The following is a 25,203-nucleotide window of genomic DNA, read 5'->3' as shown; positions in this document are numbered from 1 at the left end:
TTGGGGTGCTGGAGAACATGCCCGGTGTGACCCTTCTTTGTGATTATAGAGGACATGTCCCAGGGTTGACATTTATTTGTGGTGCTAGAGGACAGGCCCCGGGGTTGACCCTTCCTTGGGGTACTAGAGAGCAGGCCTCGGGGTTGACCCTTCTTTGGGGTGCTGGAGAACATGCCCCGGTGTGACCCTTCTTTGTGATTATAGAGGACAGGCCCCAGGGTTGACTCTTCTTTGGGGTACTAGAGGAGAAGCCCCAGGGTTGACCCTTCTTTGAGCTTATAGAGGACAGGCCCCAGGGTTGACATTTATTTGTGGTACTAGAGGACAGGCCTCGGGGTTGACCCTTCTTTGGGGGTACTAGAGAACAGGCCCCAGGGTTGACCCTTTGTTGGGGTACTACAGAACATGTCCCAGGGATGACCCTTCTTTGGGGTGCTGGAGAACATGCCCCGGTGTGACCCTTCTTTGAGCTTATAGAGGACAGGCCCCAGGGTTGACATTTATTTGTGGTACTAGAGGACAGGCCTCCGGGTTGACCCTTCTTTGGGGGTACTAGAGAACAGGCCCCAGGGTTGACCCTTTGTTGGGGTACTACAGAACATGTCCCAGGGATGACCCTTCTTTGGTGTGCTGGAGAACATGCCCCGGTGTGACCCTTCTTTGTGATTATAGAGGACATGTCCCAGGGTTGACATTTATTTGTGATACTAGAGAGCAGGCCCCAGGGTTGACCCTTCTTTGGGGTACTAGAGAACATGTCCCAGGGATGACCCTTCTTTGGGGTGCTGGAGAACATGCCCTGGTGTGACCCTTCTTTGGGATACTAGAGAACATGCCCCAGGGTTGACCCTTCTTTGGGCACTAGAGAACAGACCGGGGTTGACCCTTCTTTGGGGCACTAGAGGAGAAGCCCCAGGGTTGACCCTTCTTTGGGGTGCTGGAGAACATGCCCCGGTGTGACCCTTCTTTGTGATTATAGAGGACATGTCCCAGGGTTGACATTTATTTGTGGTGCTAGAGGACAGGCCCCGGGGTTGACCCTTCCTTGGGGTACTAGAGAGCAGGCCTCGGGGTTGACCCTTCTTTGGGGTGCTGGAGAACATGCCCCGGTGTGACCCTTCTTTGTGATTATAGAGGACATGCCCCAGGGTTGACCCTTCTTTGGGCACTAGAGAACAGACCGGGGGTTGACCCTTCTTTGGGGCACTAGAGGAGAAGCCCCAGGGTTGACCCTTCTTTGGGGTGCTGGAGAACATGCCCCGGTGTGACCCTTCTTTGTGATTATAGAGGACATGCCCCAGGGTTGACATTTATTTGTGGTACTAGAGAGCAGGCCCCAGGGTTGACCCTTCTTTGGGGTACTAGAGAGCAGGCTCTAGAGTTGACCCTTCCTTGGGGTGCTGGAGAACAGACCCGGGGTAGACCCGTCTTTGGGCTCAGTGTATGAGATGTATTGATGTACAACACCCCTGCTGTAGTTTTCATAGCAATAACAAGGACCGTCTACTCACACGCTGATCTGTTTTCATTTCAGGTAACACTTGAAGACCCCTTTGTTCCCATACCACTAGGCTTGGTGATTCGCCACACGGAAGTGCACCACGCAGGGATATACCACTGCCGGGTCGAGGAGGAGGGGTTTCAGTGGATACTTCTGAAAATCCACCTAGTCGTTATTCCTGGGGGCCCACCACTGCACCCGACGGAGGCCAGGGTCAAAGGCCACTCGAAGGAGCGGGGCAGCAGCAACCACCCTTGGTACAAAGATCTCATGAACCTCATCAACTACCCCTCCAAGATGGACTTCTACTGCGAGCAGGTGTGGCAGCGTGAGCCCCGGAAGAGGAAGACCAAGGTGGCGCTGGAAGGAAGCAGCGAGAGGAGAAGACCTGACGATGAGATATCCCATGTTAGTGCTCCAATGTCGGTCAAGGGGGGCAAGAACAACAAACTGCTGCAGAAGTCCCAGAGGTCTCCTCGCAGCGCCTAAAGCCACCAAAGTGGGGGGACCAGGAGTGGGTGTGGTGGAGTACACCCCACAGATGGGTGTGGCACGGTTGAGACTGGAGCGATGTCTACATTACTACCTTGTATCTCTGGTTGGTCCTCTCAGCATCTGCCTTTGTCCTTATCTCTAGCTTAGCTGAAGAGGTGGCTGCCCGCAGGCTCCCTCTTACTCTGAAGAAGGCTAGCCTTCGTACTGCTGATTTATGCCACTGTTGAGACTTCCTACAACTGGGGAGAATCTCCTATGACATCCTCCCCAAGTCTAGAATCTAACTTATAAAAGGGACCCCATTTGAGGGAGAGAACTCAGAGACCCATAGGCATCCTGCAGGCATGGTCAAACTTCCCAGAATGCATTCCGCCAAGCGGTAGTTCATTCTAACAGAAAGAACAATGATCAGGCTCAACTTTTTTCCTTACTTGGGAATTCTGATGCACTTGGATCCAACTTATGGAATTTTGCAGTAAAAAGCATCAGAATCAAGACGATTGCTGGACTTTCAGGAAAATTCTACAGTGCTCGGTGAAGACTTATACTACCTTTCCCCTGATAGAAAAGAGGTTTCCAGCTTATTGTTCTTCTTTGAGACTGTAGTTATTTCTGACAAAGATGAAAATAACAGCACATTGTGATTGTGGGAAATGGCTTTAGTGAAGACATTTAGGGAGTCATTATGACCCTGGCGGTCGGCGGAACACTGGTGGAAATACCACCAACAGGCTGGTGGTGTTCCGCCAGCGTATTATGACCGTGGCGCATTAGCCACGGCCATACCGCCGGTCCCTCTAGTATACGGCCAGGCTTCAGCCGGGCGGTCATAATCCCCAACCGCCAGCCTGTCCATGGCGGTAAACACCACCATGGAAAGGCTGGCAGTAAGGGGGACTTGGGGTGTCCCTGGAGGCCCCTGCATTGCAGGGGCCCCCAGGCACAGCGCCATTGCACATTTCCCTGCCCGAATTACGGGCAGTGAAATGCGCGACGGGTGCTGCTGCACCCGCTACACGTCACCATTGCCGCCGGCTCAATTACGAGCCGGCTGCAATGTTGATGTGACTTTTCTGCTGGGCCAGCGGACGGACGGAAACGCTGTTTCCATCAGCTGGCCCAGTGGAAAGGTCATAATAGGGGGCCAAGCATACCGCCAGCACTGGCGGTATGTTGACTCCCGCGTCTTCGGCGGTCTTTTCCCAAGACCGCCGAAGTCGTAATGAGGGCCTTAATCTTTGTGAAAGCCTTCTATGATTTCACCATTAGTCATAAGAAAGTTTGTTGCTTGTCTATACAGCTTGGAGCTCCTTGTGTTCTGGGGTGAAGGCGATGTGACAATGCAGGCAGTGAGTGTACATCTCTGCCTGCTGAGAAGTAGCTGCTATGTGTGTTAATTTATTACAAAGCACCTTTAGAGGGTCGGTTGTCTTAGCAAAGACCCCAGGTGCAGAGTCTGAAACTTCAAGCTTGAAATACTTTTGGATGGAAACATTAAGTTGCATTAAGTTTGAAATTATTTATATGAGTATTTAATTTGGTTAGAAATTTTGAAAACGTCGAGTTTGAAAAAGTCTGAAAGAAATTCAAATGTAATCTCTTTTTTAAGAGCTTCGAGCTCGCCATTCGTTCGGCCTTTCCCTTGTCTGGTCATCACTTGAACCTCACAAATTTACCATTTTAATTCCAGTCTTGGCCAACGTAGTTGCCAGAGAAAAGTAAATGTCATGTTACGTTGTAGTAAATCGATCAAGTTCGATCTGTAAACCTTTTGAAAATTAAATGTTTTCAAACCAAATATATCTTGATCTAAAAGTTTCAAAACAAATGCTTGCCAATCAGAAGCTGAGACCTGTTTGCCACATGTTAATTTTAATATCTACATAAATTAAAAGCCTAAGGCATGCCTTAAATGTATGCATTATGTACATAGGCGTGTGAGGAAGTCGTTGTGTAATCACAAGGTCTGGAACATACCAGCTTGTTACTCATGCTCTGCTACAATCTATGTCACATTTCTTGCAGTCTAACCTACGATTTATAACATGAAATACCATTGTCCACTTAAGACCTACAAAGTTATTCAGTCCCTGAACCATGCAGCAAAAAGCTGAAAGGTGTCTAGGGAACCATGTGACCCACATCCCCACTCCCAGAACTCATCTGTGGTTTTCTGCGGGAGAATGGGCTGAGTAGATGCAGCTGCCTGCAGATGGGGCGCCCTGTGGAGAGAGGCATGGCGCCACCAAGTGGCCAGTATGAGTACTACATTGGGAGACCTCCTGTGTTGGACTGCTGTTTGCCTTTCAGCCACAGAGGGTGCTCCAGAGACACAAGAAGAGGAGACTTGTGAAACTGGACCAGTGTGAGCCACGCCTAAGGGAGCAGGCGATACTCCGGGATAGGAGAAATGCAAAATACTGGATGAAGAAACATGCAATGTTATTGCCTTTTTTACATTCAAGTGTACATTTATAAATCATTAATAATGGTCAGTACTTTGAGCCAGTGCTTACCAGCACTTAATTTTAGAGACTGACAATCAGCAGACATTTACCGAGAGCAAGAGAGGGAAAAACACACAAATGGAAAGAAGGTGGACGAGGAAGACGGAGAAACTGTCTCAAAAGGAGAAAGCAGGAACCTGCAGGAGTGAGACAAGGGAGATGCATGTGTTTCATAGTTGAATGAGGAGCTTGAGGTGGATTGAACTGCTCAGCCGTGGTATTTGGCACGCTGACATGTACCAGTGCTGGCCACAGGCTTCTGGGCAGAGCTTTGGGCACCAGCACTTACACAAGTTACGCACTGGACAAATGTTCTTTTCCTTCTGTCGAGGGGTTGCCCTCTCTCTTGGCTGTAACCTGTACTTGGCTGGATAACAAAACGCATTTGATTCTGGGATGTTTTCTGGTAGACCCAACATCTCACCTTTTTGGACTCAGGGATTATCTGGTGAGAATGTGGAAGGACAAACAAATGGACCAGATGGCAATGCGTTCAAGATGTGAGAATGCCTCCTTAACGTGCCCTTTTAGGGCTGGCTACAGAGAGCTTTAGCTGTTTGATTACTTCATCGCATTAAGAGCCTGATTGAGATTTCAGTGGACGGGATATCTGTCACCGTTGTGACGGAGTAACATCTCCGCCAAACTCTAAATAGGGCCCTCACTCTTCAAAAATAGCAAAACTCAGTGCAGAGAGAGTGGGCTTCGGGTCATCTCATTCCTACCTCCGGCTGTCAATTGCTTGGGTGGGTCGTAGACCACGGTCAAGGCGTTTCGAGAATGGTTACAGCTTCCCATGTGTGTGTCCATGAGGTTTGGTTTTGGTGATGTGGCCTCAAGTAGTCGTCAAAATGCAGATACATCATGACAGCACCTTGCAATCAGGAGCCAGTGTGTGCTCTTTGGTATGTTTACTTTGCTGGCAGGATGACATTCTGATTGTTGATTTATTGCCATTTTGTTTAGGAAGTGTGTGCTGTTAGGACGCCCAGAGGTTCATAAGGAAACAGGGTTACTAAACACCTTTGCACATTCAGTTGTTTCCCTTTGCTGTCAGGATCACATGTTAGATTTAGGTCTCTTTTTAGCTCACACAGTGACAACAGGTGCTCAGACACCCACTTAAATATGCAACACATATCCTGGCCTCTTATGCATATTCCACTACTACGGCCATTGTGCTACTAAACAATCCATACAATTCTCATGATAACAAAAACCACTAAATACTAATCACCAACAACCGCCCTGCCTTAAGTAATTGTCTTTGTACACAGGCCAGGCACTTCCAGTAACACCAGCCCTAACCTTCACTGACCACAGCAAACAACCATTCCCTACCTCAGTTCTTGTGCATAATTACTATGATAACAGGGTATTACTATTCTAGTAAAACTTACTCCATTGACTACTGCTTCACACAGACTAAATACGTACAACTTTCAAATTGTGACAAAACCTCTTTTAATGATTTACAAATAGGCGTATTTGCTTCAATGTATAATAGTTCTGTATTTAACCATCGATTCTGTTGCCTTTCCGAAACTTCAACTTTGTTTTTGAGTTTTCTAAATACTTCGAACCAATTCAAAGCAATTTGTATACCAAATTATATAAGAATGTTAAAATAAAATAAAGTGCTTTCTCTACACGTAACAGCTCTAACTACAGCACGTTAACAATTGCTTAAAACTAAATATATAATAGACAAACCTGTTCGCTTGTTTGTTTTCATTTGATTTTTTAATTTCTTTGTGGCCCATCAGATTGTGCTTTGAGGCCTGCATCATTGTAATGTTTGTGTTAGGATGCCAACACTTCTGTTCGTACACATGCGACTCTCACGGTAGCTTGAACCATTTCTGTAACTTTGCAGGATTCCCTTGTGCCACCCTACTGATGTTATACACCAGGGCTCTGCAAAGTCGGTCCTGGAGAGCCGGGTCCATGCCAGGTTTTTAGCATATCCACATTTAGAAAGCAGATGTTTCAGAAATCTACATTTTTCTAAATGTGGATATGCTAAAAACCTGGCATGGACCCGGCTCTCCAGGACCGACTTTGCAGAACCCTGTTATGCATCGTCAGATAAGGCAAGCCTGTGTTTTTACCAAATTTCCTTTTATGATTTGATTTGATTCCTAGTTTGATATAGCGCTGGAATGCCATCAGGCGTCTTGGCGCTGCTGCTGACTGCAAGAAGAAGAAGGTGGGAGAGACCAAAGACTTACTGGCTACAAAGCCATGTGTAAGGCGCTTTCTAAAAGCCAGTTAACCCGAGCACCTCTTTAGGTTCAGGGGAAGCCGATTCCAAAGTTCAGTGGTCCTCAGGAAGAAACTGCTGCCTCCCCAAGTTGCTCAGGTAACCTTTGGTAAGACATTAACATCATAGATGATGCGCCACGTTTTATGCACTCCCCTACCAGCACCTAGTGACACCATGGTAGCGTCAGAGCTTTTTCCGCTATTGCAGCGCATTGCAGCACTAGCATAAAAAATGTTGACGGTAGTGCAGCAAAGTGCAAGGAGGCCCATAGTAACTATGCGTGCGTCATTTTAACATACGCTCTGAGCAGCCGTTAAAAATGACGCCAAAAATGGCACAGTGAAATCTTGTAAATTTCATTGCACAATTTTTGCAGGCACCGGAATGCCGCCCCGCATACATTATGCCTGGCACAGGCATATGTGGCGCAAGGGGTTACAAAGTGGCACAATTCATGCATTGCGTCAATTTGTAAATATGGGGTGGCAAAAATGCCTCCTTAGCGACACATTAGCGTAAAAAAAAAATGACACTAATATGCTCAAGGAGGCGCTAGGGGCTTGTGAACATGCCCCTAAGATCTCAGCTGACAATGATCTGGTGTCCGGGATGGAGTATACCACACAAATCTATCCTGGAGACAACCCGGGCCAGTATTGTAGAGAGACTTGAACGCAATACATAGAGGCTTAAACTGTAATCTCAGCTACTGGGAGCCGATGCAGTTTAGTCACTGCCTGCAACACAGGTTGATATCTCGGTATACGTAGCAAGAGCCGAGCCCCCACTTTCTGCAACATCTGGAGTCTATTTAGAAGTCTTGTTTGGATGCCGAGATATCGGGCATTACAATTATCCCGTTTGGATAGAGCGAGAGTGGTAATCAAAGTTTTTTAAAGATCCAGTGGATCAAAGGGGAGGATGTTTCTGATTATTTTTAATGTAAAGAATAAGAAAGAGGCTGCAGAATTGATCTGATGTTCAAACGGAAGCCTGGCATCAAAAATAATCCCCAAGTTTCTCACTTTCTCAACTGGTGCAGGGAGAGGCCCTGATTCCTGAGGCCACCACTTAGGTGTCCAAAATGATCTGTCCCTACCCAGGAGAAAAACCTCAGTCTTTCCCCAAGTTGAGTGTTAAACAATTCTGCCTCATCCGTTTATCTATTTGTGACACACAAGTGCTAAATCTCAGAATGGTGTCTGCTAGATTGGAAGATACTGATACCACAATCTGGGCATCATCGGCATATGATGCTACTGAGAGACCAAAGGATCTGATCAATCTCACCAGGGGAGGGATGTAAAGAGTGGAGAGGGTCGGGCTCAGTGATGAACCCTGTGGTACTCCGCATGGCAAGCTAAACGGATCCGAGAAGAACTTGCCCAGAGCCATTTGTTGGACTCTTTCAGAAAGGAAGCATTTGATCAGATTAAGGGCAGGACCCCCAATTCCCAACTCAGCAAGCCGATGGATCAAGATGGTGTGGTTGACCGTATCAAAGGCCGCTGAGAGGTTGAGCAATATTAATGCGGCCTTGCCCCTTCATCTAATATGGACCTTAGTTCCTCGGATGCCACAGTCGGCACTGTCTCTGTACCGCGTGCCCTTCTGAAACCATGCTGGGTCCAGTGCAACAGATTGTTAGTGTCAATGAAGCCCATAAATTCTGTGTTTCAATCCTTCTCTAAAATTCTAACTGGAAAAGGAAGCCTGGATGTTGGCCTATAGTTACTTGGTACTTGTGGATCCAAAATTTATTTTTTAGAAAGATGCAAAATGGAGGTCTTCTTCCAGTCATGAGGAAAGTAACCAAGCCAGATTTTCTCATTAAAGATCAAAGTCAGTTGTTTTGTTAGAATACCTGGGACAGAGGTCCTCATTACGAGTTGCCCGCAAGACCGCCATAGTGGTGGCCGCCAAAAGACCATCATATTGGCGATCACACCGACCACCATATTATGAGTTACACAGCCAGGACTGCCAAAACTCAGCCAAAGATCTGACCCTGCCAGGACTCTGGCAGGTGGGAAATAGGCGGTCGGACCACCAGCACCACAAGCCTGTCAACCAACCACCGACCATATTACAACTCAAAAATCGCAATGGCAGTCCTTCCATGGCGGTCTTCCAATGGCGGTCCGAACCGTGGCGGTTCACGGTCACCCAAGTAATACACCACACCACATTGGATGTATTTGAAAACAACACAGCTGACACAGATCCACATACCCGACACACCTACAAACCACACTATAAAACACACCCCTTCACACACCACAACCCTTTGCATTTCCCACAGCAAGAGACAACAAGACAGCACAAAAAGAGATTTTCCAAACCATAGATTAGACACCTCTCCAACTATCACAACCACATATCCCACATCCTCAACATGCACCCATCACATCCAGTTGCACTTCCCCACTCTAATTACTCCCCGTCACGTATTTAGCACCCAGTACCCACCCATTTTTTTTCCATCACCACCAAGTCATCCCAGAAAAATCCCCATTTCAAGATGACGAGTTAAGAGTCCTGGTGGATGAAATCATTACAGCAGAACCGCAATTATTTGGAGCCCAAGTCCAGCAAACTCTTATCACTAGGAAAATGGAAATGTGGCAAAGGATCGCCGACAGAGTGAATTCTGTAGGCAGTTCCCCGCGCACAAGGGGGCGACATGTGAAGTGAAGTGAAACGACCTCAGGGGGACGGTCCGTTCCAGGGCATCGAGGCACCAGCTGGCGGTCCTGAAGACTGACGGTGGCACCCAGCTCCTCCCCTACATGTCACTTCATGGGAGGAGAAGGCCTTGGCCATCCTGCGTGCTGAGGGCTTGACAGGAATACCTATGGGAGTGGAGTCGGGTAAGCCACAACAATAACAATGACACACAAATGTATTGTCATGCATGCTCAACCCACTCACCAGCCCAGTCACCACCTGTTCAAAGACCACTGACTGCCATCTCACTTGGGAACAAGACTCCCCTGGGGGAACCACATTTCTGCACACTCTGTGTAGGACAGGGCAATGACAGCACCACTATTCCCAGCAGGCACTGCTCTACCATTACGAAAACCAGAACATTGTACCACACTCACAATTACCTTGTCCTGCAGTTCCCACATGAACGGTACTCACCTGAAAGGAGGACTGTAGGAGGCTGGACTGGCTTGTAGTGAGTACCAAGGGGTACTTGCACCTTGCACCAGGCCCAGTTATCCCTTATTAGTGTATAGGGTGTCTAGCAGCTTAGGCTGATAGATAATGGTAGCTTAGCAGAGCAGCTTAGGCTGAACTAGGAGACGTGTGAAGCTACTACAGTACCACTTAATGTCATATGCACAATATCATAAGAAAACACAATACACAGTTATACTAAAAATAAAGGTACTTTATTTTTATGACAATATGCCAAAGTATCTTAGAGTGTACCCTCAGTGAGAGGATAGGAAATATACACAAGATATATATACACAATAGCAAAAATATGCAGTATAGTCTTAGAAAACAGTGCAAACAATGTATAGTTACAATAGGATGCAATGGGGAAACATAGGGATAGGGGCAACACAAACCATATACTCCAAAAGTGGAATGCGAACCACGAATGGACCCCAAACCTATGTGACCTTGTAGAGGGTCGCTGGGACTATTAGAAAATAGTGAGAGTTAGAAAAATAACCCTCCCCAAGACCCTGAAAAGTGAGTGCAAAGTGCACTAAAGTTCCCCTAAGGACAAAGTAGTCGTGTTAGAGGAATAATGCAGGAAAGACACAAACCAGCAATGCAACAACTGTGGATTTCCAATCTAGGGTACCTGTGGAACAAGGGGACCAGGTCCAAAAGTCACAAGCAAGTCGGAGATGGGCAGATGCCCAGGAAATGCCAGCTGCGGGTGCAAAGAAGCTTCTACTGGACAGAAGAAGCTGAGGTTTCTGCAGGAACGAAAAGGGCTAGAGACTTCCCCTTTGGTGGACGGATTCCTCTCGCCGTGAAGAGTTGTGCAGAAGTGTTTTCCCGCCGAAAGAACGCCAACAAGCCTTGCTAGCTGCAAATCGTGCGTTTGGCGTTTTTGGACGCTGCGGGGGCCCAGAAGGGACCAGGAGGTCGCAAATTGGACCTGAAGAGAGAGGGGACGTCGAGCAAGACAAAGAGCCCTCACTGAAGCAGGTAGCACCCGGAGAAAAGCCAGAAACAGGCACTACAAGGATGCGTGAAACGGTGCTCACCGAAGTTGCACAAAGGAGTCGCCGGAGACCAACTTAGAAAGTCGTGCAATGCAGGTTAGAGTGCCGTGGACCCAGGCTTGGCTGTGCACAAAGGATTTCCACCGGAAGTGCACAGGGGCCAGAGTAGCTGTAAAGTCGTGGTTCCCAGCAATGCAGCCCAGCGAGGTGAGGCAAGGACTTACCTCCACCAAACTTGGACTGAAGAGTCACTGGACTGTGGGGGTCACTTGGTCAGAGTCGCTGGATTCGAGGGACCTCGCTCGTCATGCTGAGAGGAGACCCAAGGGACCGGTAATGCAGCTTTTTGGAGCCTGCGGTTGCAGGGGGGAAGATTCCGTCGACCCAAGGGAGATTTCTTCGGAGCTTCTGGTGCAGAGAGGAGGCAGACTACCCTCACAGCATGCACAAGCAGGAAAACAGTCGAGAAGGCGGCAGGATCAGCGTTACAGAGTTGCAGTAGTCGTCTTTGCTACTATGTTGCAGGTTTGCAGGCTTCCAGCGCGGTCAGCAGTCGATTCCTTATCAGAAGGTGAAGAGAGAGATGCAGAGGAACTTGGATGAGCTCTTGCATTCGTTATCTAAAGTTTCCCCAGAGACAGAGACACTAAATAGCCAGAAAAGAGGGTTTGGCTACCTAGGAGAGAGGATAGGCTACTAACACCTGAAGGAGCCTATCAGCAGGAGTCTCTGACGTCACCTGGTGGCACTGGCCACTCAGAGCAGTCCAGTGTGCCAGCAGCACCTCTGTTTCCAAGATGGCAGAGGTCTGGAGCACACTGGAGGAGCTCTGGACACCTCCCAGGGGAGGTGCAGGTCAGGGGAGTGGTCACTCCCCTTTCCTTTGTCCAGTTTGGCGCCAGAGCAGGGGCTAAGGGGTCCCTGAACCGGTGTAGACTGGCTTATGCAGAATTGGGCACATCTGTGCCCAAGAAAGCATTTCCAGAGGCTGGGGGAGGCTACTCCTCCCCTGCCTTCACACCATTTTCCAAAGGGAGAGGGTGTCACACCCTCTCTCAGAGGAAGTTCTTTGTTCTGCCATCCTGGGCCAGGCCTGGCTGGACCCCAGGAGGGCAGATGCCTGTCTGAGGGGTTGGCAGCAGCAGCAGCTGCAGTGAAACCCCAGGAAGGGCAGTTTGGCAGTACCAGGGTCTGTGCTACAGACCACTGGGATCATGGGATTGTGCCAACTATGCCAGGATGGTATAGAGGGGGCAATTCCATGATCATAGACATATTACATGGCCATATTCGGAGTTACCATGGTGAAGCTACATATAGGTAGTGACCTATATGTAGTGCACGCATGTAATGGTGTCCCCGCACTCACAAAGTTCAGGGAATTGGCTCTGAACAATGTGGGGGCACCTTGGCTAGTGCCAGGGTGCCCTCACACTAAGTAACTTTGCACCTAACCTTTACCAGGTAAAGGTTAGACATATAGGTGATTTATAAGTTACTTAAGTGCAGTGTAAAATGGCTGTGAAATAACGTGGACGTTATTTCACTCAGGCTGCAGTGGCAGGCCTGTGTAAGAATTGTCAGAGCTCCCTATGGGTGGCAAAAGAAATGCTGCAGCCCATAGGGATCTCCTGGAACCCCAATACCCTGGGTACCTCAGTACCATATACTAGGGAATTATAAGGGTGTTCCAGTAAGCCAATGTGAATTGGTAAAAATGGTCACTAGCCTGTCAGTGACAATTTGGAAAGAAATGAGAGAGCATAACCACTGAGGTTCTGGTTAGCAGAGCCTCAGTGAGACAGTTAGTCACTACACAGGTAACACATTCAGGCACACTTATGAGCACTGGGGCCCTGGGTTACCAGGGTCCCCGTGACACATACAACTAAAACAACATATATACAGTGAAAAATGGGGGTAACATGCCAGGCAAGATGGTACTTTTCTACACAACCCCCCCCCAAACGAAGGACAATAAGACTAGCCATGACCTGATGAGTCTTCATTGTCTAAGTGGAAATATCTGGAGAGTCCATCTGCATTGGAGTGGCTACTCCCAGGTCTATGTTCCACTGTATAGTCCATTCCCTGTAGGGATATGGACCACCTCAACAATTTAGGATTTTCACCTTTCATTTGTTTTAGCCAAAGTAGAGGTTTGTGGTCTGTCTGAACAATGAAGTGAGTGCCAAACAGGTATGGCCTCAACTTCTTCAGAGCCCAGACCACAGCAAAGGCCTCCCTCTCAATGGCAGACCAACGCTTTTCTCTAGGGGTCAACCTTCTACTAATAAAAGCAACAGGTTGATCCTGGCCCTCAGAATTAAGTTGTGATAGGACTGCCCCTACTCCTAATTCAGATGCATCAGTTTGGACATAGAATTTTTTAGAATAACAAGGGCTTTTCAGGACAGGTGCAGAGCACATGGCGTGCTTCAGCTCCTCAAAAGCTTTCTGACAGTTTGCTGTCCATAATACCTTTTTAGGCATTTTCTTGGATGTGAGGTCATTAAGAGGGGCTGCAATGGAGCCATAGTTCTTAATGAACCTCCTGTAATACCCAGTGAGGCCTAGGAAGGCTCTCACCTGAGTCTGAGTGGTAGGGGGAACCCAATCAATAATAGTTTGGATTTTCCCCTGAAGTGGTGCAATCTGTTCCCCACCAACAAGGTGTCCCAGATAAACCACCTTACTCTGCCCTATCTGGCACTTTGAAGCCTTGATAGTGAGGCCTGCCTTTTGCAGGGCCTCCAAAACTTTCCATAGGTGGACCAGGTGATCATCCCAGCTGGAGCTAAAGACAGCTATATCGTCCAAATATGCTGCACTGAAAGCTTCCAGCCCTTGCAGGACTGTGTTCACCAACCTCTGAAAAGTGGCAGGTGCATTTTTCAAACCAAAAGGCATTACAGTAAACTGGTAATGTCCTCCAATGGTAGAAAATGCAGTCTTAGGTTTAGCATCTTCTGATAATTTGATCTGCCAATACCCTGCAGTCAAATCAAAAGTGCTTAGATACTTGGCAGATGCCAGTGTATCTATAAGCTCATCAACCCCTGGGTATAGGGTGAGCATCAGTTTTGGTTACCAAGTTGAGACCTCTATAGTCTACACAAAACCGCATTTCCTTCTTTCCATCTTTAGAATTGGGTTTTGGTACCAGTACCACAGGAGAAGCCCATGGACTGTCAGAGTGCTCAACCACTCCTAGTTCCAACATTTTCTGAACTTCTTGCTTTATGCAGTCCCTGACATGGTCAGGCTGCCTATAGATCTTACTTTTGACAGGTAAACTGTCTCCAGTATCTATAGTGTGCTCACACCAAGAAGTGGTGCCTGGCACAGTAGAGAAGAGTTCTGAAAATTGATCTAGGAGATTTATGCAATTATCTTTCTGCTCAGCAGTAAGACAATCAGCCAAAACTACACCTTCCACAAGAGCATCTTGATCTGTGGAAGAGAAGAGATCAGGTAGAGGATCACTGTCTTCTTCCTGTCCCTCATCAGTTGCCATGAGCAGGGTGAGATCAGCCCTGTCATAGTAGGGTTTCAGGCGGTTGACATGGAGCACCCTAAGGGGACTCCTGGCAGTGCCTAAGTCAACTAAATAGGTGACTTCTCCCTTTTTTTCAACAATTGTGTGGGGACCACTCCATTTATCTTGGAGTGCTCTTGGGGCCACAGGCTCCAAGACCCACACTTTCTGCCCTGGTTGGTACTGAACCAAAACAGCCTTCTGATCATGCCATTGCTTCTGGAGCTCTTGGCTGGCCTGAAGGTTTTTACTGGCCTTTTTCATGTACTCAGCCATCCATGATCTGAGGCCAAGTACATAATCCACAATATCCTGCTTAGGAGCTTTTAAAGGTTGTTCCCAACCCTCCTTTACAAGTGTGAGTGGACCCCTAACAGGGTGTCCAAAAAGAAGTTCAAAGGGGCTGAAGCCCACTCCTTTCTGGGGTACCTCCCTGTAGGCAAAAAGGAGGCATGGTAGAAGGATATCCCATCTCCTGCGGAGTTTTTCAGGGAGACCCATAATCATGCCTTTGAGAGTTTTATTAAATCTCTCCACCAGTCCATTTGTTTGTGGATGATAGGGTGTTGTGAACTTGTACGTTACACCACACTCCTTCCACATGGCCTTTAAGTATGCAGACATGAAATTGCTTCCCCTGTCTGATGCCACTTCCTTTGGGAAGCCCACCCTGGAAAATATTCCCAGGAGGGCCTTTGCCACTGCAGGTGCTGTAGTGGTCCTTAAAGGAATAGCTTCAGGATATCTTGTGGCATGGTCCACTACCACCAAGATAAACCTATTGCCTGAAGCAGTAGGAGGGTCAAGGGGGCCAACTATGTCAACCCCTACCCTTTCAAAGGGAACCCCAACCACAGGCAGTGGGATAAGGGGTGCCTTTGGAGTGCCACCTGTCTTGCCACTGGCTTGACAGGTTTCACAGGACTTACAAAATTCCTTTGTGTCCTCAGACATCCTAGGCCAATGAAACAGGTGAACAAGCCTGTCCCAAGTTTTCATTTGTCCGAGATGCCCAGCTAAGGGAATGTCATGTGCCAGTGTTAGGAGGAACTTTCTGTACTCCTGAGGAATCACTAATCTCCTGGCAGCTCCAGGTTTAGGATCCCTATGCTCAGTGTACAAGAGGTTGTCCTCCCAGTAAACTCTGTGAGAGTCACTGACATCCCCATTAGCCTGTTTGACAGCTTGCTGTCTGAGACCCTCTAATGTGGGACAGGTTTGCTGTGCCACACTCAGCTCCTCTCTGGCTGGCCCCCCTTCACCCAAAAGCTCAGCAGTGTCTGCTTCCAGCTCCTCTGGTGTAGGTTCTGCACAGGGAGGGAATTCTTCTTCCTCAGAAGTTGAATCCACTGTAGAGGGAGGGATAGTAGGAAGTGGTTTGCTTCTACTAGCCCTAGCTTTAGGGAGCACTTGGTCCATTGTTCCAGGATCCAAGCTTCCCTGTCCTTTTTGCTTTTTGGCCTGAGCCCTTGTCAAAGCAAAAATATGCCCTGGGATGCCCAGCATTGCTGCATGGGCCTCCAACTCCACATCTGACCAAGCTGATGTCTCCAAATCATTCCCTAATAGACAGTCTCCAGGTAAATCTGAAGCTACCACAACTTTCTTTGGACCAGTTACCCCCCCCCAGTTGAGATTTACAACAGCCATGGGGTGGCTTTGTGTTATGTTGTGAGCATCGGTTACTTGGTACTGGTGTCCAAGTATGTGTTGTTCAGGGTGCACCAGTTTCTCAATCACCATTGTGACACTGGCACCTGTGTCCCTGTAGGCCTGGACCTCAACACCATTTATTAGGGTTAGTTGCTTGTACTTCTCCAAGTTATGGGGGCAAGCAACCAAAGTGGCTAAATCAATAGCCCCTTCAGAGACTAAAGTAGCCTCTGTGGTCTCCCTAATCAGACCAACCCCAACTAAGTTACCAAAAGTGAGCCCAGCTACTCCCTTGGATTGGCTATTAGTAGGTTTGCTCCCACCACCACTGCTATTAGTAGGGACACTAGGTGTAGCAGTAGGGGTTGTAGTGGTAGGAGCTGTGGTGCCTTTCTTTGGACAACTGGGATCTGTTGTCCAATGGCCTTTTATTTTACATAAATAGCACCATGGTTTCTTTTCCTTGTTCTGATTAAAGGAGGATTTGGACCCACCACCCCCACCAGAGTGTTTTTGTGGGCCTGATGAAGACTCATTTTTAGATTTGTCCCCACCCTTGTCTGAAGACTTACCATCCTTCTTTTTGTTGCCATCTTTGTCACCCCCTGTATGAACTTTTCTGTTCACTCTTGTTCTGACCCATTTGTCTGCCTTCTTTCCCAATTCTTGGGGAGAGGTCAGATCAGAGTCCACCAAGTACTGGTGCAACAAATCAGACACACAATTATTAAGAATATGCTCTCTCAGGATTAAGTTATACAGGCTGTCATAATCAGTAACTTTACTGCCATGTAACCACCCCTCCAAGGCCTTCACTGAATGGTCAATGAAATCAACCCAGTCTTGTGAAGACTCCTTTTTGGTCTCTCTGAACTTTATCCTGTACTGTTCAGTGGTTAAGCCATAACCATCCAGGAGTGCATTCTTAAGAACTTGGAAATTATTAGCATCATTTTCTTTCACAGTAAGGAGCCTATCCCTACCTTTTCCACTAAATGATAGCCATAGGATAGCAGCCCACTGCCTTTGAGGGACATCCTGTACAACACAGGCCCTCTCAAGTGCAGCAAACCACTTGTTAATGTCATCCCCCTCCTTATAAGGGGGAACTATCTTGTGCAGATTCCTGGAATCATGCTCTTTTGCAGGATGACTATGGGGAATACTGCTGCTGCCACCATGGGTATCTAAACCCAACTTCTGTCTTTCCTTCTCTAATTCAAAAGACTGTCTATCCAAATCCAGCTGTTGCTTTTTAAGCTTCAGTCTGGTTTGTTCCACCCTCAACTTATTGAGTTCCCTCTCTAACATTCTGTCATCAGGGTTGGTGGGAGGGACATTCCTAGAAGCAGAGCTATGATGGGAATGAACAGAAGGAGACATGTCCCTTACAGAAGCCACCCTAACAGCTTGGTTAACAGAAACATTACTACCAGTATGGTGAGAATAAATGCTTTTGCTATGATGTGAGACAACACTATTTATATGGTGTGGCTCATCATCATTACCATCTATGCTAGATTGTCTAGTAATGGGCAGGCTAGGAAGTTTCTTTCCTGAATCTTTTCCTGGGGGAGTCCCTGAATCAGACTGAGAACTATTAGGTACTTTTTCAACAGATGGGGCACCTATGGCCTTATCCTGTTCTCTAAGCATGTTAAGTAACAGTTCCAAGGAAGGATTCTTCCCTACACTCAAACCTCTCTCTATACAGAGACTCCTTGCTCTTTTCCAGCTAAGGTTGTCATATGCAATTTTGGACAGATCAACATTTTGGCCTGTGCCAGATATTTTTTAGAGAGAGTTAAAGTGATAGAAAAAGAGAAAAAAGTTTTCAGAACTTTTTGGAAAGACAGAAAAAAACTTTTTAAACTTTTAAGAACTTTTTGAAAGTTTTAGAGGTACTTTTCAGCACTTAGAAAAGAGTGAAAGAGGAAATGCAAAACTTTTTGACTATGTGTATATACACTGACCTTGTTTTGTATATTTTTCTCTTATGAAAAGTACAATGACAAGAGTGGTAAGTAGTCTCAAGCACTTATCCCACCACTGCACAACCAATGTAGGAGGCTGGACTGCCTTGTAGTGAGTACCAAGGGGTACTTGCACCTTGCACCAGGCCCAGTTATCCCTTATTAGTGTATAGGGTGTCTAGCAGCTTAGGCTGATAGATAATGGTAGCTTAGCAGAGCAGCTTAGGCTGAACTAGGAGACGTGTGAAGCTACTACAGTACCACTTAGTGTCATATGCACAATATCATAAGAAAACACAATACACAGTTATACTAAAAATAAAGGTACTTTATTTTTATGACAATATGCCAAAGTATCTTAGAGTGTACCCTCAGTGAGAGGATAGGAAATATACACAAGATATATATACACAATAGCAAAAATATGCAGTATAGTCTTAGAAAACAGTGCAAACAATGTATAGTTACAATAGGATGCAATGGGGAAACATAGGGATAGGGGCAACACAAACCATATACTCCAAAAGTGGAATGCGAACCACGAATGGACCCCAAACCTATGTGACCTTGTAGAGGGTCGCTGGGACTATTAGAAAATAGTGAGAGTTAGAAAAATAACCCTCCCCAAGACCCTGAAAAGTGAGTGCAAAGTGCACTAAAGTTCCCCTAAGGACAAAGTAGTCGTGTTAGCGGAATAATGCAGGAAAGACACAAACCAGCAATGCAACAACTGTGGATTTCCAATCTAGGGTACCTGTGGAACAAGGGGACCAAGTCCAAAAGTCACAAGCAAGTCGGAGATGGGCAGATGCCCAGGAAATGCCAGCTGCGGGTGCAAAGAAGCTTCTACTGGACAGAAGAAGCTGAAATTTCTGCAGGAACAAAAAGGGCTAGAGACTTCCCCTTTGGTGGACGGATTCCTCTTGCCGTGGAGAGTTGTGCAGAAGTGTTTTCCCGCCGAAAGAATGCCAACAAGCCTTGCTAGCTGGAAATCGTGCGTTTGGCGTTTTTGGACGCTGCGGGGGCCCAGGAGGGACCAGAAGGTCGCAAATTGGACCTGACGAGAGAGGGGACGTCGAGCAAGACAAAGAGCCCTCACTGAAGCAGGTAGCACCCAGAGAAGTGCCAGAAACAGGCACTACGAGGATGCGTGAAACGGTGCTTGCCGAAGTTGCACAAAGGAGTCCCACGTCGCCGGAGACCAACTTAGAAAGTCGTGCAATGCAGGTTAGAGTGCCGTGGACCCAGGCTTGGTTGTGCACATAGGATTTCCGCCGGAAGTGCACAGGGGCCGGAGTAGCTGTAAAGTCGCGGTTCCCAGCAATGCAGCCCAGCGAGGTGAGGCAAGGACTTACCTCCACCAAACTTGGACTGAAGAGTCACTGGACTGTGGGGGTCACTTGGACAGAGTCGCTGGATTCGAGGGACCTCGCTCGTCGTGCTGAGAGGAGACCCAAGGGACCGGTAATGCAGCTTTTTGGTGCCTGCGGTTGCAGGGGGGAAGATTCCGTCGACCCACGGGAGATTTCTTTGGAGCTTCTGGTGCAGAGAGGAGGCAGACTACCCCCAGAGCATGCACAAGCAGGAAAACAGTCGAGAAGGCGGCAGGATCAACGTTACAGAGTTGCAGTAGTCGTCTTTGCTACTATGTTGCAGGTTTGCAGGCTTCCAGCGCGGTCAGCAGTCGATTCCTTATCAGAAGGTGAAGAGAGAGATGCAGAGGAACTCGGATGAGCTCTTGCATTCGTTATCTAAAGTTTCCCCAGAGACAGAGACCCTAAATAGCCAGAAAAGAGGGTTTGGCTACCTAGGAGAGAGGATAGGCTACTAACACCTGAAGGAGCCTATCAGCAGGAGTCTCTGACGTTACCTGGTGGCACTGGCCACTCAGAGCAGTCCAGTGTGCCAGCAGCACCTCTGTTTCCAAGATGGCAGAGGTCTGGAGCACACTGGAGGAGCTCTGGACACCTCCCAGGGGAGGTGCAGGTCAGGGGAGTGGTCACTCCCCTTTCCTTTGTCCAGTTTCGCGCCAGAGCAGGGGCTAAGGGGTCCCTGAACCGGTGTAGACTGGCTTATGCAGAATTGGGCACATCTGTGCCCAAGAAAGCATTTCCAGAGGCTGGGGGAGGCTACTCCTCCCCTGCCTTCACACCATTTTCCAAAGGGAGAGGGTGTCACACCCTCTCTCAGAGGAAGTTCTTTGTTCTGCCATCCTGGGCCAGGCCTGGCTGGACCCCAGGAGGGCAGATGCCTGTCTGAGGGGTTGGCAGCAGCAGCAGCTGCAGTGAAACCCCAGGAAGGGCAGTTTGGCAGTACCAGGGTCTGTGCTACAGACCACTGGGATCATGGGATTGTGCCAACTATGCCAGGATGGTATAGAGGGGGCAATTCCATGATCATAGACATATTACATGGCCATTTTCGGAATTACCATGGTGAAGCTATATATAGGTAGTGACCTATATGTAGTGCACGCATGTAATGGTGTCCCCGCCCTCACAAAGTTCAGGGAATTGGCTCTGAACAATGTGGGGGCACCTTGGCTAGTGCCAGGGTGCCCTCACACTAAGTAACTTTGCACCTAACCTTTACCAGGTAAAGGTTAGACATATAGGTGACTTATAAGTTACTTAAGTGCAGTGTAAAATGGCTGTGAAATAACGTGGACGTTATTTCACTCAGGCTGCAGTGGCAGGCCTGTGTAAGAATTGTCAGAGCTCCCTATGGGTGGCAAAAGAAATGCTGCAGCCCATAGGGATCTCCTGGAACCCCAATACCCTGGGTACCTCAGTACCATATACTAGGGAATTATAAGGGTGTTCCAGTAAGCCAATGTGAATTGGTAAAAATGGTCACTAGCCTGTCAGTGACAATTTGGAAAGAAATGAGAGAGCATAACCACTGAGGTTCTGGTTAGCAGAGCCTCAGTGAGACAGTTAGTCACTACACAGGTAACACATTCAGGCACACTTATGAGCACTGGGGCCCTGGGTTACCAGGGTCCCCGTGACACATACAACTAAAACAACATATATACAGTGAAAAATGGGGGTAACATTCCAGGCAAGATGGTGCTTTCCTACAAGGACACCTGTACAGTGTCGGGGAGAAGGTCCAGGACTGACAGGAATGACAAGGCCACGGGGCAATACTAATGTCACCCCCCCAGCTAACACACTGTGCCCCGATACAAAATACCCTTCTTCCTCTGCCCACCTACTGAACTGTACTCACCTGATAGGACGACAACTCTACAGTGTGTGTCATACAGGGAGAGAAACGGCAAGAACTCACAGGAGGATCCCTTACTCTCACTCCAAGCAACAGTCCACTGTACGCCTTTTCCTGGGAATACACACATGAGGTGCACACACCTGGGTGAGCCACATTGAAGGACTTGTAGTACAGGGAGTCACATGAGTGCTAAGGCCAGGAGTCTCTGTCGCCCCAATCCAATGACCCAGCCCCCTCTGCATATGTTCAAATATCCTTGTTGGTATACTTGCTATGAAAGTTTAGTCACCTCAGAGGACAGACAGTGTGAACTGTGAGTTGTGATGTGAGTAATGCACTATAAATCCCAGGAGGGCCAGGCCATGCAACCCCAAACACCAGGCCAGTGTCCATATGACATTGTGCCACTGTCCGTGAACCTCCTAACGAACTTGACACACCTGGGAGGGACAAGGATAAAGGTCATGATACACCCTTTGATGTGGCCGCACACCCATGTCCATCTTGAGATGCTATACGAAGGTGAAAATAGTGTAGATAAGGACAGCTTAAAATTATCTGGAAAGAACATCTAAGACAGATGTTTGTTTAATAAACCCAACCAGTTGTTGGTTTGTTGGGTACACCTTTGTCCTGCTATTCCTAGGTCTCTGTTATTCCTGAGTGACTTTGGTTGTGTGTCTGTAGTTGTGTGTGTTTGTGCCTGCTTGCTACTCCATGTGGTGTTGTTTGCAGTATGTGAGTTTGTGTGCAGTGCTGTTGTCCCCCAAAAGAAGGACTTCTGTTGTGTGACGGGTATGTGTGTGTAGAAGCAATGTTGGTGTCATGGTGTTGTGTAGTGATTGTCATGGTAAGTATTTATTTTTGTATTGTGCGATGTGGACATGTATGGTGTTGGACTTGTCCCCCTGAAATGGCTATTGTATACATGTGATATGTGCCTTCTTTAGTTTTTTCAGCGCAGACATGGGGTGTGTTAAGTTGTGCTGGGTTGCTTTGCATTTGCCTGTGCATATGTCCATTTAGGTGTGTGTAACTTGTAGCTGGTTCGTGTAGGGGTATGTCCCATGGAGAGGGAGTTGTGTGTGCTTTGTTGACTTGCCCTTGACCATTGTGTAGGTGTGGATGACGATTGCTTTTGGTATTGCTTGTTCCTGGAATCCATGTGGGGCCATCTCCTGTGCACATGTGATTTCAGGGCCCTGTTCAAGGTGATATGTGTCCCAGTGTAGCCTCCTTCCATGTATAGTCATGATGCTCCCATCCCAGCTGTGCAGGTTTTGTTGTCATGGTGTGCTTTGTCTATTTGTATCTCTGTGTTTTGTGCATGCCATTGTGGTGTGAAGTGTGTGTCCACTGCAGAATTGTTTCATATGGTTTCATATGTGTTTCATAGCACGTAAATGGATATGTGTGTTGTATGTAAGGACAGTCCCTGGCCAGTATTGGGTGTGAGTGTGTGTATGTTATTTGTATATCTGCGGTAATTGTGTTGTTGCTGTGTGTGAGAATGTTGTGTGGCCTTCAGTGTCCCTGTGCCTGAGCTGTGTGGCCGTGTGTAATTGTGTAGTGTTCCCGTGCAGTGTGTGTGCTGGCCGAAGTTTGCATATTGTCTGTGTGTAGGTGTCCGTGTTGATGTATGTCATTGAATATGTGTTGTATGAAAGAAGTAGCTGCTGCCCGTGGCATCCCCCCCATGATGTGTTTGCCGGTGCTGCATGCTTTTTTTTAGGGTTAGTGTTACAGGTGGGTGTGTGTACCACGGCAGCATTGATTTTGTTGTCTTTCGGCGAGCAGGAGCGGCGGTATGACATTTGCGGCGGGCTTCATGGTGGCTCTGGACGTGTGAAGCTGTCTGCAGGTCAGTGTCTCCCATTATTTTGACTGTTCCCGCCAGCTTCTATGTGGTGATTGGACCACCACGATCACATTGGCAGTTTGCAACCTTGTAATGGGGCAGGCGGAAACATGGGCTCAATTGCCTGTTTGTGGTTCCTTTTGACCGTGGCGGTCTATGCTGCCTGGCGGTGGACCACTGGCGGATGACTTGTATCCTTCCACTGCTGATATCAGGGAACTACTTTTTTAAAATGTACTGTTTAGCACTCCATGGGAGGGTGTGTCTTTGCTTGTTCTTTGCCCGGATCCTCTCATTGCCTTTGTGCTCTTTTTTTCTACCTTCACCTGCGCTTTACTTTCATTATTCTTTTAAAGTTTTTATTTGGACGGGCCTTCCACCATATACTGCTGCAAGGCCAATCACTTTTCGCCGTTGGCCTCTGCTCCTGTTCTTCATGCTTCTACAGTGGTACGCGTCCTTCCGGAACTGCCAATTACGCTTCTGAGATAGCCCGGATTGACCACTGCAGTGGTAACTATCCGTCCACCACTGCCCAGTGCTGCTTCTGAGATAGCTATAAGGACCACTGCAGTGGTACCCATCCCGCGATGACTGACCAGTGATCCTTCTGAGATAGCCCATAAGGACTACTGCGGTAGGACCCATCCTTCCAGAACTGCCCATTGCTGCTTCTGAGATAGACAGTATTGGCCACTGCAGTGGTACCCATCCGTCCACAACTGCCCAGTGCTGCTTCTGACATAGCCCATAAGGGCCACTGTAATGGGACCTGTCCTTCCACTACTGCCCAGCACTTCTTCTGAGATAGCCCCTAAGGGAAACTGAGGTGGTACCCATCCTTTCAGAACTGACCAATACTGATTCTGAAATAGCCCATAAGAACCTTGTGGTGATACCTGTATTTCCATTTCTACCCAGTACTGCTATTGAGGTATCCCAAAAGGGCCACGGTGGAGGTACCCATCCTACCGGAACTGCCCAGCACTGCTTCTGAGATACCCATAAGGACTAGTGTGGTGGTACCAATCCTGCCATGACTGACCAGTGATACTTCTGAGATAGCCCATAAGGACCACTGCAGTAGGACTCATCCTTTCAGAACTGCCCAGTGATGCTTCTGAGATAGACCATAAGGACTACTGCGGTGGTACCCGTCCTTCCATAACTGCTCCGTACTGCTTCTGAGATAGCCCATAAGGACCACTGTGGTGGTACCCGTCCTTCAAGAACTGCCCAGTGATACTTATGAGATAGCGCATAAGGACCACTGCAGTGGGAGCTATCCTTCAGGAACTGCCCAGTAATGTTTCTGAGATAGCCCATTAGGATCATTGAGGTGGTATACGTCATTCCATTACTGCCCAGTACGGCTTGTGAGAAGCTCATAAGGACCACAGTGGTGGTACCCGTCTTTCCATTCTGCCCAGTACTGCTACTTAGGTAGCCCATAAGGACCAGTGCGGTGGTACCCATCCTACCGGAACTGCCCCACACTGCTTCAGAGATAGCCCATAAGGACCACTGCAGTAGTACCCCTCTCATTCCACGACTGCCTGAGCTGTTTCTGAGATAGTCTTAAGGACCACTGACTGTGGTGGTACCCGTCCTTCCAGAAATGCCCAGTACTGCTTTTGAGATAGCTCCTAAGGACCACTGCCCATCCTTTCAGAACTGCAGAGTACTGCTTGGAGGTAGCCCATAAAGACCATTGTGGAGGTACTCATCCTTTCAGAACTGACCAGTACTGCTTCTGAGGTAGCCCATAAAGACCACTGTGGAGGTACCCATCCTTTCAGAACTGACCAGTACTGCTTCTGAGGTAGCCCATAAAGACCACTGTGGAGGTACCCATCCTCTCAGAACTGACCAGTACTGGTTCTGAAAAAGCCCATGAGGACCACTGTGGTGCGTACATGTCTTTCTATTGCTGCCCAGTACTGCTCCTTATGTAGCCCATATGGACCACTGCAGTGGTACCC

General features: G+C 47.9%; 1 protein-coding gene across 1 annotated transcript in view; it reads left to right on the top strand.

Annotated features, from left to right (window-relative positions):
* LOC138258830 (semaphorin-3A-like) overlaps positions 1 to 6,219 on the top strand; it is a 248,405-nt gene extending 242,186 nt beyond the window's left edge. Inside the window, exon 17 of the mRNA XM_069206102.1 lies at positions 1,535 to 6,219. Within this exon, the coding sequence (XP_069062203.1) occupies positions 1,535 to 1,990 (456 nt within the window). The 3' untranslated portion in view covers positions 1,991 to 6,219. The remainder of the gene's footprint in view (positions 1 to 1,534) is intronic.
* Positions 6,220 to 25,203: the final 18,984 nt, after the last annotated feature.

The sequence above is a fragment of the Pleurodeles waltl genome, chromosome 9, assembly GCF_031143425.1.
Source record: "Pleurodeles waltl isolate 20211129_DDA chromosome 9, aPleWal1.hap1.20221129, whole genome shotgun sequence".
Classification (NCBI taxonomy): Eukaryota; Metazoa; Chordata; class Amphibia; order Caudata; family Salamandridae; genus Pleurodeles; species Pleurodeles waltl.
Note: the sequence above shows the minus strand (reverse complement) of the source record. Positions and strands in the feature narration are given on the sequence as shown.